The sequence below is a fragment of the Notothenia coriiceps genome, unplaced genomic scaffold (assembly GCF_000735185.1).
Source record: "Notothenia coriiceps isolate Sejong01 unplaced genomic scaffold, NC01 NC01_scaffold00037244, whole genome shotgun sequence".
NCBI classification, from domain to species: Eukaryota; Metazoa; Chordata; class Actinopteri; order Perciformes; family Nototheniidae; genus Notothenia; species Notothenia coriiceps.
The window spans coordinates 3,040,904-3,053,423 of record NW_011369945.1 but is presented as its reverse complement, the minus strand read 5'-3'; the positions used below and the strand labels follow the sequence as shown (position 1 = coordinate 3,053,423).

Below are 12,520 nucleotides of genomic sequence, written 5' to 3'. Positions count from 1 at the left end.
TATCAAACTTGTTGTGGAATTAGTGCGGGATGCAATAACATCCCCGACTAACAGGAATAACCCGATTAGTCCGGAAATAAAATGTTTGGCAACACTACGATATTTAGCAACAGGGAAAATGCAACTTTGCAATGCCGACGATTTACGAATATCGCAACCATCAGTCAGCTGTGCCATAAACCAAACCATCAACGCGCTCTCTAGACCACATATCATCCAACAGTTTATCCGGTTTCCTTTGGACAATCAACAACTACACAGGATCAAAGCCAACTTCATGGCAATTGCAGGTATGCCCGGTGTGGTCGGTGCTATTGACGGGACGCACATAAAAATAATTGCGCCATCAAAAGATGAGGACGTGTTCGTCAATAGAAAGAAAGTACATTCCATCAACACGCAGATTGTTTTCATTCATCATGATAGGGGGACTTGAACGGCGGTATGGGCTGTTATTGAAAGTGTTTAAGTGCTGGAAATATGCTCATTGGATAATAGTTTGCNGGGTGCTTTTAATTGCCTCCCTGATTTAATGCAATTTAAGTATTTTTATTGTTTGCTCTCTCTCTTTAACGTGCATATACAACGTCATTATCGTGGTCTGCACAAACTTGTCATCATGCGTGTATTCTGCTAACTGCACTGTCCATAACTATTTTCTAGCCTAGGCTATTTCCTTGTTTTAGTGGGCTCGTTTGTGGGATGTTGCGGATGAGTTTCACCGAGACCGCCTGCTCTGAACAACCAATCACCGTACTGACCGCTTCTAAACTCATGCACGAGAATCGACGTAATCCATAGCAACGGCGCGTCACTTTTAGTCACTCTTAGTGATTTATCCTTAGTATGAGTAGGTACTCAGCGGCTTTGTGAAAACTTTTTAAGAAAAAAACTCCTACGTAAAATGTTTTAGCGCGAGTTAGGAGCACTCCTAGCGGTAAGATAAAATGCTTTGTGAATACGGCCCCAGGTCTATGAAAACAAGCCCCAAAGAAGCAACACATACATGCTGTTGTGTAATTTGAAACCAAAACTAAGGCCTCAGGATGACTTTAAGACTTGAAAATGGTCATTTTTGTTTTCTAAGATTGAATAAAAATAAAAAAGTATTTATAAAAAAATAAAAATAAATCCCGATCCCCGATTTTTTTCTCCCGATTCCGATCTTTTGAAAATCACGTGATCGGGTCCGATCCCCGATCACGTGATCGGATCGGGACATCTCTAATCGTGATGTTTTATTAAATGTTCCTTTGTATCGTGTCTTAATGCTTGCCCATGTTGATGTTGCAAATGGAGCTGCTGTGATGCAAAGGTGCGCGACTGGGTCGACGGTGTTTCTGCTGTAATTTACTTGATACTCTTGTCTTTGTCTGCAGAGACCCTGATTCACTTCTGGATGTGGAGACGGTGACACCGAGACCTGTTCCTCTGTATGATAATCAGAAAGCTCTCAGTGTGATGAAGGAGTGTGAGCGACATGTTCTGTTTGCTCGTACCGTCGCTGAGAGCCCCCCACCCCCCGATGACTGGGAGGAACATGTAAACAAGTAAGCAATCATCTGGAGCAATCCACTGTTCATTTATTATTGACTTTACACTTGTGTAGAAAGTATCTATGTTCAGGGTTCGTACGGTCATTGAAAACCTCGAAAAGTCATGGAAATTCAAAAGGAAAATTCCAGGCCCTGGAAAAGTTATGGAAAACAATATTTTTCCCAAAGTTTTGGAAAAGTTATGGGAATGTAACTAAAGTTGCGTCAAATATAATTTACATTTAATCTAATCGCCGAAATAATCTGTGGTCGTGAGCTGTTATGTGCCATCATGACGCGCATGGTGTTATTTTTTGATATATGAAGCATGAGCTGTATGCTCGAGTCTTCCTGCCTGTCGGCTGAACTCTGTTGCTCCGCGATGAGTTTCTAACTCCAGCAGCTACATTACCTACGGTGCGTTCGTTAACTGTAACTGTGCGGTCCGGAGTCACTGTGACACAGACTGGACCGCTGGTGAACAGCTGTTAGAACGGGCCGTTCAGGTTTTCAGAGCAGAGCTCCCTGTCAGAGCGGGAGAGCGTGATGTGAACTGAAACGTTTTTCTGTCGCAATATTATTTAAGGAATCGCTCTCATCGCCTGTCACTACATTGTCTGCTAACGTTAGCTTTAGCCTTCGTTTTCTAATAGTTTTTTTCATAGGCTATAAACAGAGGTTGTATAAGTATAGATATTGTACTTGAGTACAAGTAGAAGTACACAGATCTTGTACTTTAGTAAAAGTAGAAGTACACAGATATTGTAGGCCTACTAGAGAAAAAGTAGAAGTACTCAGATATTGTACTTGAGTAAAAGTAGAAGTACTCAGATAATGTACTGGAGTAAAAGTAGAAGTACTCAGATATTGTACTGGAGTAAAAGTAGAAGTACTCAGATATTGTACTGGAGTAAAAGTAGAAGTACTCAGATATTGTACTGGAGTAAAAGTGGAAGTACTCAGATATTGTACTTGATTAAAAGTAGAAGTACTCTGATATTGTACTTGATTAAAAGTAGAAGTACTCAGATATTGTACTTGAGTAAAAGTAGAAGTACACAGATATTGTACTGGAGTAAAAGTAGAAGTACTCAGATATTGTACTGGAGTAAAAGGTACTCAGATCTTGTAGGCTACTTGAGTAAAAGTAGAAGCACTCAGATCTTGTACTAGAATAAAAGTAGAAGTACTCAGGTCTTGTACTTGAGTAAAAGTAGAAGCACTCAGGTCTTGTAGAGTAAAAGTAGAAGTACTCAGGTCTTGTACTGGAGTAAAAGTAGAAGTACTCAGATCTTGTACTGGAGTAAAAGTAGAAGTACTCAGATCTTGTACTTGAGTAAAAGTAGAAGTAGGCCTACACAGATATTGTACTGGAGTAAGAGTGGAAGTACTCAGATCTTATACTTGAGTAAAAGTAGAAGTACCAGAGTGTAGGAATACTCTGTTACAGTAAAAGTCCTGCATTCAAAAATGTTCCTCAAGTAAAAGTAGAAAAGTATTCTCATCAAAATATAGTGAAAGTAGCGACAGTAAAAGTATTCATTGTGCAGATTGGTCCATTTCAGAATAATAGATATGATATGTTTTATAATGATTGATCATGAAAGTGTTCTCAAAGCTGGTAAAGGTGCAGCTAGTTTGAATGACTTTGTATACTGCAGGGTAGCTTGTGGATTTACTCCAGGTGGAACTAAAGTCTGATTTAACACTTGATTATATCTCACATCATTCATCCACATCTGTGAAGTAACTAAAGGTATTAAATACCATTTACCTCTGAACTGTAGAGGAGAAGAAGAACAAAGTAGCAAAACATTGAAATACTTAAGTAAAGTCAAAAGTATGTCAACATTGTACCCAAGTATAGTACTTGAGTTTATGAACTTGGTTACTTTACACCGCTGGCTATAAAGATAGAAAGACTAAGCCTTGCACAGAGGCATGAAAATACATTTTCAAAATGCTCAACAGTGCAAAATTATAAACTGACTGCTACACAATTAAAATAAATGCTTTTATATATTTCTATTAGATGTGACTCTTTAGCGTTTCTGTTATTATTAACACTGCTGCTTTAGTTGTTCTGACCTCTAAAATCCTCTGTTATTCATAATTTTAAAGCCGATATTCCGTGGGGTCGGGGGCTCGGATCCTTGTCACCTTTTTCATACCTGATGAGTTTGCATCCCTGACTACGGTTGATTTAGCGTGTAGAAGCTAGTAAGCCTGCTATTTGATTTGTTTTAGATAGGCAGAACCTGTTTCATATGCAGACCTTATGTTCCTGTTTCCTGTACCTCCTTTTCAGTGGTACCGCTGAGAAAGAGTAATCTTTTTCGGTCATGGAAAATTAGGTAAAGATCATGGAGACGTCATTGAAAAGTTATTGAAAATCATTGGTGAAAAAGTGTATGAACCCTGTGTGTTAAAGTACTTTTTTTTTTAACGTTTTTATTATTCTGTTTCAGGATTGGATGGTCAGTGGTCCAGAACAAGCTGTTCAACAAAGTCCTTAAAGCTTTACAAGCTGAAAGACTAGCGCGTCTTGCCAATGAACATGTAAGTTTAGTTCATAGCTAATACTGTTCTCAAGCCATATGCATTTTAAAGTGTTTTTTTTGTTCAAGCACCATTTGTAAGCGATGGATTGAAATGGTTATTATTCTCTGAAATCAGTTGTTGCAGAGTCATGGTGTGTCATTTGCTTAGTCTATATAACATAGGCACAAATGTATTGTGCATTGGTGACTGGACTTTAAAGAGTATATAGCTTACCTTACGTTTTTATTGGATTGCCGTTATAAACATGAGGATTTTTTTTATACATAATGCACCAGACAAATCAATGCAGCCCTATCTCGGAGGCTGTTGCCAAGCAGTGTACCCTCTTTGGAGTAAACATATCATTTTGCCAAGGACAAAACCTTGACCCTTTGTTTTGGACACTAAAAGCACTGATATAAGTTTGTAAAACAGGCCAACAAATGAGAGAGTAAATCATTAACAATATAAAAAATGTGTGACTACAGCCTAACATTCTATAGTCTGCATTATTGGGGCCCAGTTATTCTCAGTTTCACGTTTCTAAAGTTAAGGCAAAGCGTCTTCCTGTGAAGTCATATGTGAATCTAAAGCCATTTGTAAATTGGCCCCTTTGGGCTCTTGCTTCCTTTAGGCTTCCAATGAGCCAATCTTGCGGAGGATAGCCGTGGACAACTGTGCCAGGAAGGTGCGCCATGCATTAGCCAGTGTGAGCTGGGACACCAAACTGACGCAGTGGTTGCACACTACCATGATTGAATCCTTGAGCCTGGTGATGCTAGCTGCCTACCTGGATGTTCTGCAGACTCTCAAAAGCAAGGTATGATGTGTGCAGTTAAAAGACATGTAAGAAATATTTCCCCTCGGATGTCTGCAGTAGTAATACAAGGTCTGGGATTGGTGATTCATTACTTTTTGCCTCTTTGTGTCTTGGAAGTTGCCGTTGCTGATTGACAGAATGTTGCTAACGACTACAAAGACCGGCGCTCCAAGTGCCGAGGCCCTGTCGCTGCTGCTGAAACGGCCCTGGGACCCAGCTGTTGGAGTCTTGTCGCAAAACAAACCGGTAACGCTAAACTATTGCAATAGAAAGCTTGTTTATTTGAATTAGGACAAGGACAGGGACAAAAATCTATCTATCTATCTATCTATCTATCTATCTATCTATCTATCTATCTATCTATCTATCTATCTATCTATCTATCCATCTACCTATCTACCTACCTACCTACCTATCTACCTATCTATCTATCTATCTATCTATCTATCTATCTATCTATCTATCTACCTATCTACCTACCAACCTACCTATCTACCTATCTATCTACCTACCTACCTATCTACCTATCTACCTACCTATCTACCTACCTACCTATCTACCTACCTATCTACCTACCTACCTACCTATCTACCTACCTACCTATCTACCTACCTATCTATCTACCTATCTATCTATCTATCTATCTATCTATCTATCTATCTATCTATCTATCTATCTATCTATCTATCTATCTATCTATCCATCCATCTACCCATCCATCTATCTACCTATCTACCTACCTACCTACCTATCTACCTATCTACCTACCTACCTACCTACCTATCTACCTACCTACCTACCTATCTACCTATCTACCTACCTACCTATCTACCTACCTATCTATCTATCTATCTATCTATCTATCTATCTATCTATCTATCTATCTATCTATCTATCTATCTATCTATCCATCTATCTACCCATCTATCTATCTACCTATCTACCTACCAACCTACCTATCTACCTATCTATCTACCTACCTACCTATCTACCTATCTACCTACCTATCTACCTACCTACCTATCTACCTACCTACCTACCTATCTACCTATCTATCTATCTATCTATCTATCTATCTATCTATCTATCTATCTATCTATCTATCTATCTATCTATCTATCTATCTATCTATCTACCTACCTATCTACCTACCTACCTATCTACCTACCTACCTATCTACCTACCTATCTACCTATCTACCTACCTATCTATCTATCTATCCATCCATCCATCCATCCATCTATCTAAAAAACAAATTTGTCTCATATTCTTCTCTCTTGTTTCAGAGCAAGCTTCATGGATCCCCTCTCATCCTAATTGCACCATCAAGCCCAACCAATCCCGCGCTCTCTACCTCGAGGCGAATGAGATTCTGGCAGTCTCAGCTGTCGTGTTTGGGAAAGGTCAGTCAACTTTCTATCTGTTACTCGCCATTTTGATTATTAATAATCCCAGGAAAGAACCTATAACAACTGTTCCTATCTCAGGTCATTCCAGTGCACAGTCACGTCAGCAGCGGAGCCAATATTGGCATCACACAGTGTCTGGAGCACATGCTGGGCACCGTCAGGGCCAAGGTCATGGAGGTAGGATGTTCTGTCCTTATTTGCTACTTATGTGATTATATTTGCAGTGTGATGGTGATGGTGTACAACTTCTGTAGTCGATTTGGTTATAATGTGCACATCTCAACATCAATCATGCATAAAAGGTCGTCCATATACTGGCCAAACGAGCAGAGTATTTTTGTGTATTATTAACTTGCAATGCTCAGTTTTTGCCAAATAAACCACAAGCCGACCTAGTAGAAAAATTGTGTTAAAATGTCCAAATTTCCACCAGATCCGACCACAGAGGGCATATCTTTGCTTTCCATTCATTTCCTATTAAAGCCGGAGAAGAGGTTGCAAATTAAGGGGGTTTCTCTAGAAAGAATCGTATACAAATAACCCCATCCATCATGACGTGCATGGCTCACGAGACTTGGACCAAGCTGTCAAACTACGCAATGTTGTCCTAAAATGAAACAATATTCAGCAGTTGCATTTCCTGTTTCTCGAACAAAAATGTTTTCAGAAATAGATTTTGATTGGTTGTTTAGCTTACCAGGAAGTTAATGATCACCCCAACCTTTTATTTGTAATTTGAGAAAACAATGTTTCGTCAACACTTCAGGATTCATGTCTGAAGGCAAAATGGAGGACAGTACCATGTTGAATACAGATTCGGTTTTTATGTTGTACATTATATTTATGCAGATGTAATAATTACGTCATAAATGTAACCACCAGGTTCACAGTCACTTCCCCCACAAACCCATTATCCTGGTTGGCTGGAATACGGGTGCTCTCATCGCCTGTCACGTAAGGTTCCTTATAACTTATTGCTGCAATGTTATGTGAGGCTAAACAGTCTCCCCCCCCCTCCCCCTCCCCCTTTCTTTAAAGCACCACTTGTTATAAAAGCAAATGTATTACAGGTTTCCCTAATGGAGTATCTGACCGGTGTGGTGTGTCTCGGCTTCCCCCTGCTGACAGTCAACGGGCCACGAGGGGTAAGCAATCATATTCCAATCATAGAGTGGTGCAGGGATGACGTATTTTTAGGCCGACCCGTAAGTAAGCTGCGCATGGGTTCCCTCGACAAAAAAGCTATGGCATTTCTCCATAGGGTTTTGGAATATTGTAAAAAATAAGCTCTGTGGAAAACGAACCTGTTTGATAAATCCACATTTTGTTCACCCTCATAATCTCCACATGTCTACCCTTTACAATTTCGAATCATAAATCTAATCGATAGATTTATGATCAATAGATTTATCATTTGAAAATTATAAAAGTAGGGAAGACATGTTGAGATTATCTTACTTCCGGGTCGGCCTACAAAAATAAGTCATCACTGCATCACTCTATTTTATGGATTGTTTCTATTGTTTTGTAAATACTTCTTTTATTAAAACATTTCTATCAGAAAAACTGAACTTGATTTGAATGAATTTCTACTGGTTTGCAGGATGTGGACGACCCTCTGCTGGACATGAAGACCCCCGTGCTGTTTGTGTTGGGCCAGAACGCCCTGCAGAGCAGCATCGAAGGCATGGAGGAGTTCAGAGAGAAGCTGAGGGCGGACAACAGCATGGTGGTGGTGGGGGGATCCGACGACAACCTCAGGTCAGTCACGACCCTTAATTACAGGATTATGAGCGATCCAGACGCAGACGCATGACAGATGCTTTCCGGTCCTTTGATGCCGCTTAGAATGATGTTTGTTGAACGTTTACATTACCAAGGTTTAATTACTGAGTCAATGGTTGTATCTTGTTGTCCTCGCTCTTCCGGTCACCTATGACCCCGTTTATACACCCGGTGCAGCTAACTCCCGCAACCAAGTGTTCAAAAATAATATTGCACTATAAATAAAGTAAACTGACATGCCAACAACCATAACATGGCTCCTACAGTGGCTGTTTAAGTAGCAAGAAATATGTTCAGTATAAATATTTTTAGGGGTGCACCGAATGGGAAATTCTCGGCCGATACCGATACCGAAAATAGGAAACAGTTGGCCGAATGCCGAAAGGCCGAAAATGATTAATATATATATATATAATGTATACATTTTTTACCAATGTTGTTCAGCTACCTGATTATGGAAAAAGACATGATTATGGAAAAAACTTAACTTAAATAATAATCACTATTATGGGTCCATAAAACATTTATTCAGCACTTTTGAATGCATACAGTACATTCATTCCAAGTCAAGTGCATTTTCTTTTCTCTGTAGGATAACTACAACAAAGTGCATTCAGAACAAAGCCTACGTCATCACAACAACACGTTAGCTTACCAATGTAACCCTGTTCTCTGACATTCGGTGATATTTTTTCAAAAGCCGAAAGGGCCTTTTTAACCATTTTCGGCCGATAATTTTCGGCGGCCGAATATTCGGTGCATCCCTAGATATTTTAATATAATTCAGTAGTAATTGTAACAGTGAATTTTTTCCCTACACAGGATTAATTCAGCAAAGATGAAATCAGAAGGACTGACGCAGACAATGGTTGACCGCTGCATTCAGGTTCGTCCTTGTAAAAAATGACTTATATTATTTCTCATGTTGTCCGGGGTGATTCTTATCCCCTGCCGTACTTTTTTAAAACTAAAGAACTGCTCTGATGGTGCTAACAAACCGTTTTCTTTCTTCCATCACTGTTCTGCAGGATGAGATCTCTGACTTCCTGTCAGGCGTCCTCACTCGAGCGGAGGGTCACGGCCACGGCTCCGGGGAGATGAGGGACCAGGACACAGAGAAGAAGAAGAGACCTCGGCGGGAGCTTCCCTTCGACTTGGAGAGAGGGCGACCTTCCTCTCCTGCACTCAGACTTCCCATCTCACCGTCAGGCTCAGAGGTCAGTTAGCAGAGGCTACATTCACCGCCATTGGAAGCGTCACAATGTTCAGCTTTAAAAAGAACCACCTGATAAGAACATTTGAAGTATTCATTATATTTCTGAATGGAACTAAATAATTAACTATTTGATTTTGTGTAATGATGGCTTGGTTTGCTTTGTATTCCCAACATTGGGAACGTTTTAGAAAAGCGGTCCAGTCATGAACATCTTATGAAAATAAGAGAAGCGGTCGAGATTCTAAACTAATCACTTCTTCCTCATCCCTTAAATGGTTTCTGTGTCCTGGAGTGCATATTAATTTGACGGGCTTTGTCCATGTGATACATGGGTGTAATGTGTAATAACAGTGTAATGAGGATGACACATGAACATGACAGACTATTTGAGAATTATTATTATTTATTTATTTATTTTATTTTTGTTTGTATTATTTTTGTACTTTCATTTTGAAAATGATATATATTATATATTATTATTATTATTATTATTATTATTATTATTATTATTATTATTATTATTATTATTATTATTATTATTATTATTATTATATAGTATTAATGTCAATGTTGCACTTTGTAAAGTGGTAGATTATTTAAATTATTGATATACTTCCTAGTAGTTTAACCTAATACATAATGATTAATACGTTGATTTATATTCTGTATTATTAATCCATACCTGCAAAGTAGCTCGTTACTAAAACATTTCCTCCAAAATGTTTACTTGAGTAAATGTACTGAGTTACACTCCCCACTGTGTCTACTTAGTTGTATAATGTTGACATACTACCTAATATTATACATAATAATGCAGCCCTCTCGACAGCATCTTTTATTTTGGAAATTGGAACAGGAAGTTGTGTCCCCATGCGCTCGCCTCGTTGCCGCTGATGTGATGCAGTTACGTTTGACATTTCATAGCATCGTAGCTGCTAGTCGACTAAATACCTTCATAAGATGTAAACAAACCGTTTTGTTTATTATTTTTAAACTTTTGAACGTTTCGTCTTTAATTATTACTTGGACAGGTCTAAAGGAGAATTGTAACATTTGCGTCAAGCTTATTATTGTGTTATTAGCCAGTGGAGGCTATTACAGTCACAGGCTATTGACACTTGGCTAACGTGCTAGCAGTGAGCGTGCCCCCTGTCAAGCATCTTTTCGGAACTGAGATAATATACGTCCAGCGGCTTGAGGCATGTCGTTTGTATCCTGAAATAAGTTACAGGTAGACATGGTTGGTGACGTATGTAAGCAGAGCTAAGTTAGTACCGTAAACTGTTAAACGACTAGCGGAGCGTGCAGAGATGAACGCGCAGCTCGGGAGGAGTGGGCTCGTGGGGCTTGCTGTCGCAGCTACAGCAGGCTGTGGCTTGGTCGCCTACATCATCTACAAGGAGATCAGCAGGATAAGAGCCCAGAGACTGGTGCTGGAAGCCAGGCCGCTGTTAGACGGGGTGGGGGAAGCTGTGCTGCTGGGGACGCTGGAGGCTCTGGAGGCTCAAGGTGGGTTACTCAGTGCCTGATACTGACTGTCAGAAACATGTTAGTGTGTGAGCGAGAGGCATGGTTCCAACAGCGTAATACGAATGCAGGGACTGAAGGTAAATGTCGCTTGAGTTATGGTGATGAGTCATATACCCAACATGGCAACTTTATAAACCTTGGCACGTTCTTGGTATTTTCCCCTAAATGCATTGCAGTTCTGGACCACCACAGCTGAGAACAATTAGTGTTTTTCAATCCATGATTTAGTTTCTTTTGAGGCTTGGTATTTATTTTATATCAATTTCAGTTTACTGTCCGTGTCCAGTCAAATTAAATGACAAATATCCTGAGTGTTGATATCTTATTAAAAGCACTGTAATCCCCTAAACATTTAATATGAAACTTAACATGTTTAGATGGAAGAGATAAGCATGAGTTGAGCATACTCTAGCTCCAGTCTGTGCCTGCTGTGCATATGACCTTTCACCTTTCTTTTAGAGTAAAGATCATTAGATAAACATAGTAGGTACTTTTGCTGCAGCCCTCCTTCAAAGCTACCTTTTCCTTGCCTTCTGTATCCACAATAAATTTGTATTTTATCAAAATCTCAATATGATGTAGTGCAGTATCCCTTTCCCAGTAAGGGCAACATTTGGTAAAGACAACATATATGAAACTATCATTCTGAATTAAGTATTAGGTGGAGCTGCAGAGATATGACATCCTTCAAACTATTTCCCAGCCATAATACAAACATTATTGTTCAAATAAAAATAAACCAATGATAATTTTAATATAGGCCTATATTTGAATAATTATGTGAATAATGTAATTTATAATTGTTCTATTACTGCGAATCATAATGAAATTGCAATTAGTCAGTTATGCAGCCTTACCCTCATCCTCCATGTCCTGCCCCCCCCCTTTTAGAGGTCGGAGCCCAGCAGCAGGCTCTGGCAGCGGTTGCAGGCCGTGGTACAGGGCTGTCACAGAGCAGCAGCTGGAGAGTGTAGGAACCAGCCTGGACGGAGGTGCTGAAAGCTTGTGTGCCTCCTGCGCTCCAGAGGTGGGCCGAGCTGAAGGGGCGGGGCTTGCAGGACATCGCCATGCAGATCATCCAAGGGATGGTCAAGTGAGTTGCCGTGGTGATGTGAAGCGTCTGGACTCTGACCTACTTAGCCTTTATAATAATAATTAGGGATGTCCCGATCTACCTTTTGCTCCCATCAGTTCCGATCATTGATTTTGACATTCGCCGATACCTATTTCCCGATCCGATCCTTATGCTAATGCATTAAGAGAAAAAAAAGCATTCAAAGTTGTCCCTTAAGGTTATTTTTCTTTTAAATGGATTTATATCCAACATGGGATATAGCTTCTTTCTTGACGCAGCATTGGATCAGGGTTCAGTGTCAGCATTGGATCAAAATCAAATAAGCTTTCAGTACTCCGTAGCTTACTGCTACAATTAGACTGCGCCCCTGCCACTCTGTGCCAGATTGAGAGAAATAAGCCAACCAGGTCTATTGAAAACAAGCCCAAGAAGCACACTATCATGATGTTCTGTCATTTGAACCAAAACTTAAGGCCTCAGGATGACTTTAAGTACTTGAACTGGTCATTTTTGTTTTGTGCATGATACAAAATTTAAAATTTTAAAAAAAAAAGAAAAAAATCGGCTCAAATATTAACGCATTTAAGCATGTGGCAGAAGCACCACCCA

At 39.7% G+C, this 12,520-nt stretch overlaps 1 protein-coding gene across 1 annotated transcript in view; it reads left to right on the top strand.

The window, feature by feature from the left end:
• LOC104964465 (KAT8 regulatory NSL complex subunit 3) overlaps nt 1-9,438 on the top strand; it is a 12,454-nt gene extending 3,016 nt beyond the window's left edge. Inside the window, exons 3-13 of the mRNA XM_010793263.1 lie at nt 1,380-1,550; nt 4,004-4,094; nt 4,711-4,896; nt 5,014-5,142; nt 6,183-6,299; nt 6,384-6,482; nt 7,188-7,259; nt 7,376-7,450; nt 7,909-8,066; nt 8,913-8,976; nt 9,119-9,438. Of these exons, the coding sequence (XP_010791565.1) occupies nt 1,380-1,550; nt 4,004-4,094; nt 4,711-4,896; nt 5,014-5,142; nt 6,183-6,299; nt 6,384-6,482; nt 7,188-7,259; nt 7,376-7,450; nt 7,909-8,066; nt 8,913-8,976; nt 9,119-9,316 (1,360 nt within the window). The 3' untranslated portion in view covers nt 9,317-9,438. The remainder of the gene's footprint in view (nt 1-1,379; nt 1,551-4,003; nt 4,095-4,710; nt 4,897-5,013; nt 5,143-6,182; nt 6,300-6,383; nt 6,483-7,187; nt 7,260-7,375; nt 7,451-7,908; nt 8,067-8,912; nt 8,977-9,118) is intronic.
• The last annotated feature ends 3,082 nt before the right edge of the window (nt 9,439-12,520 follow it).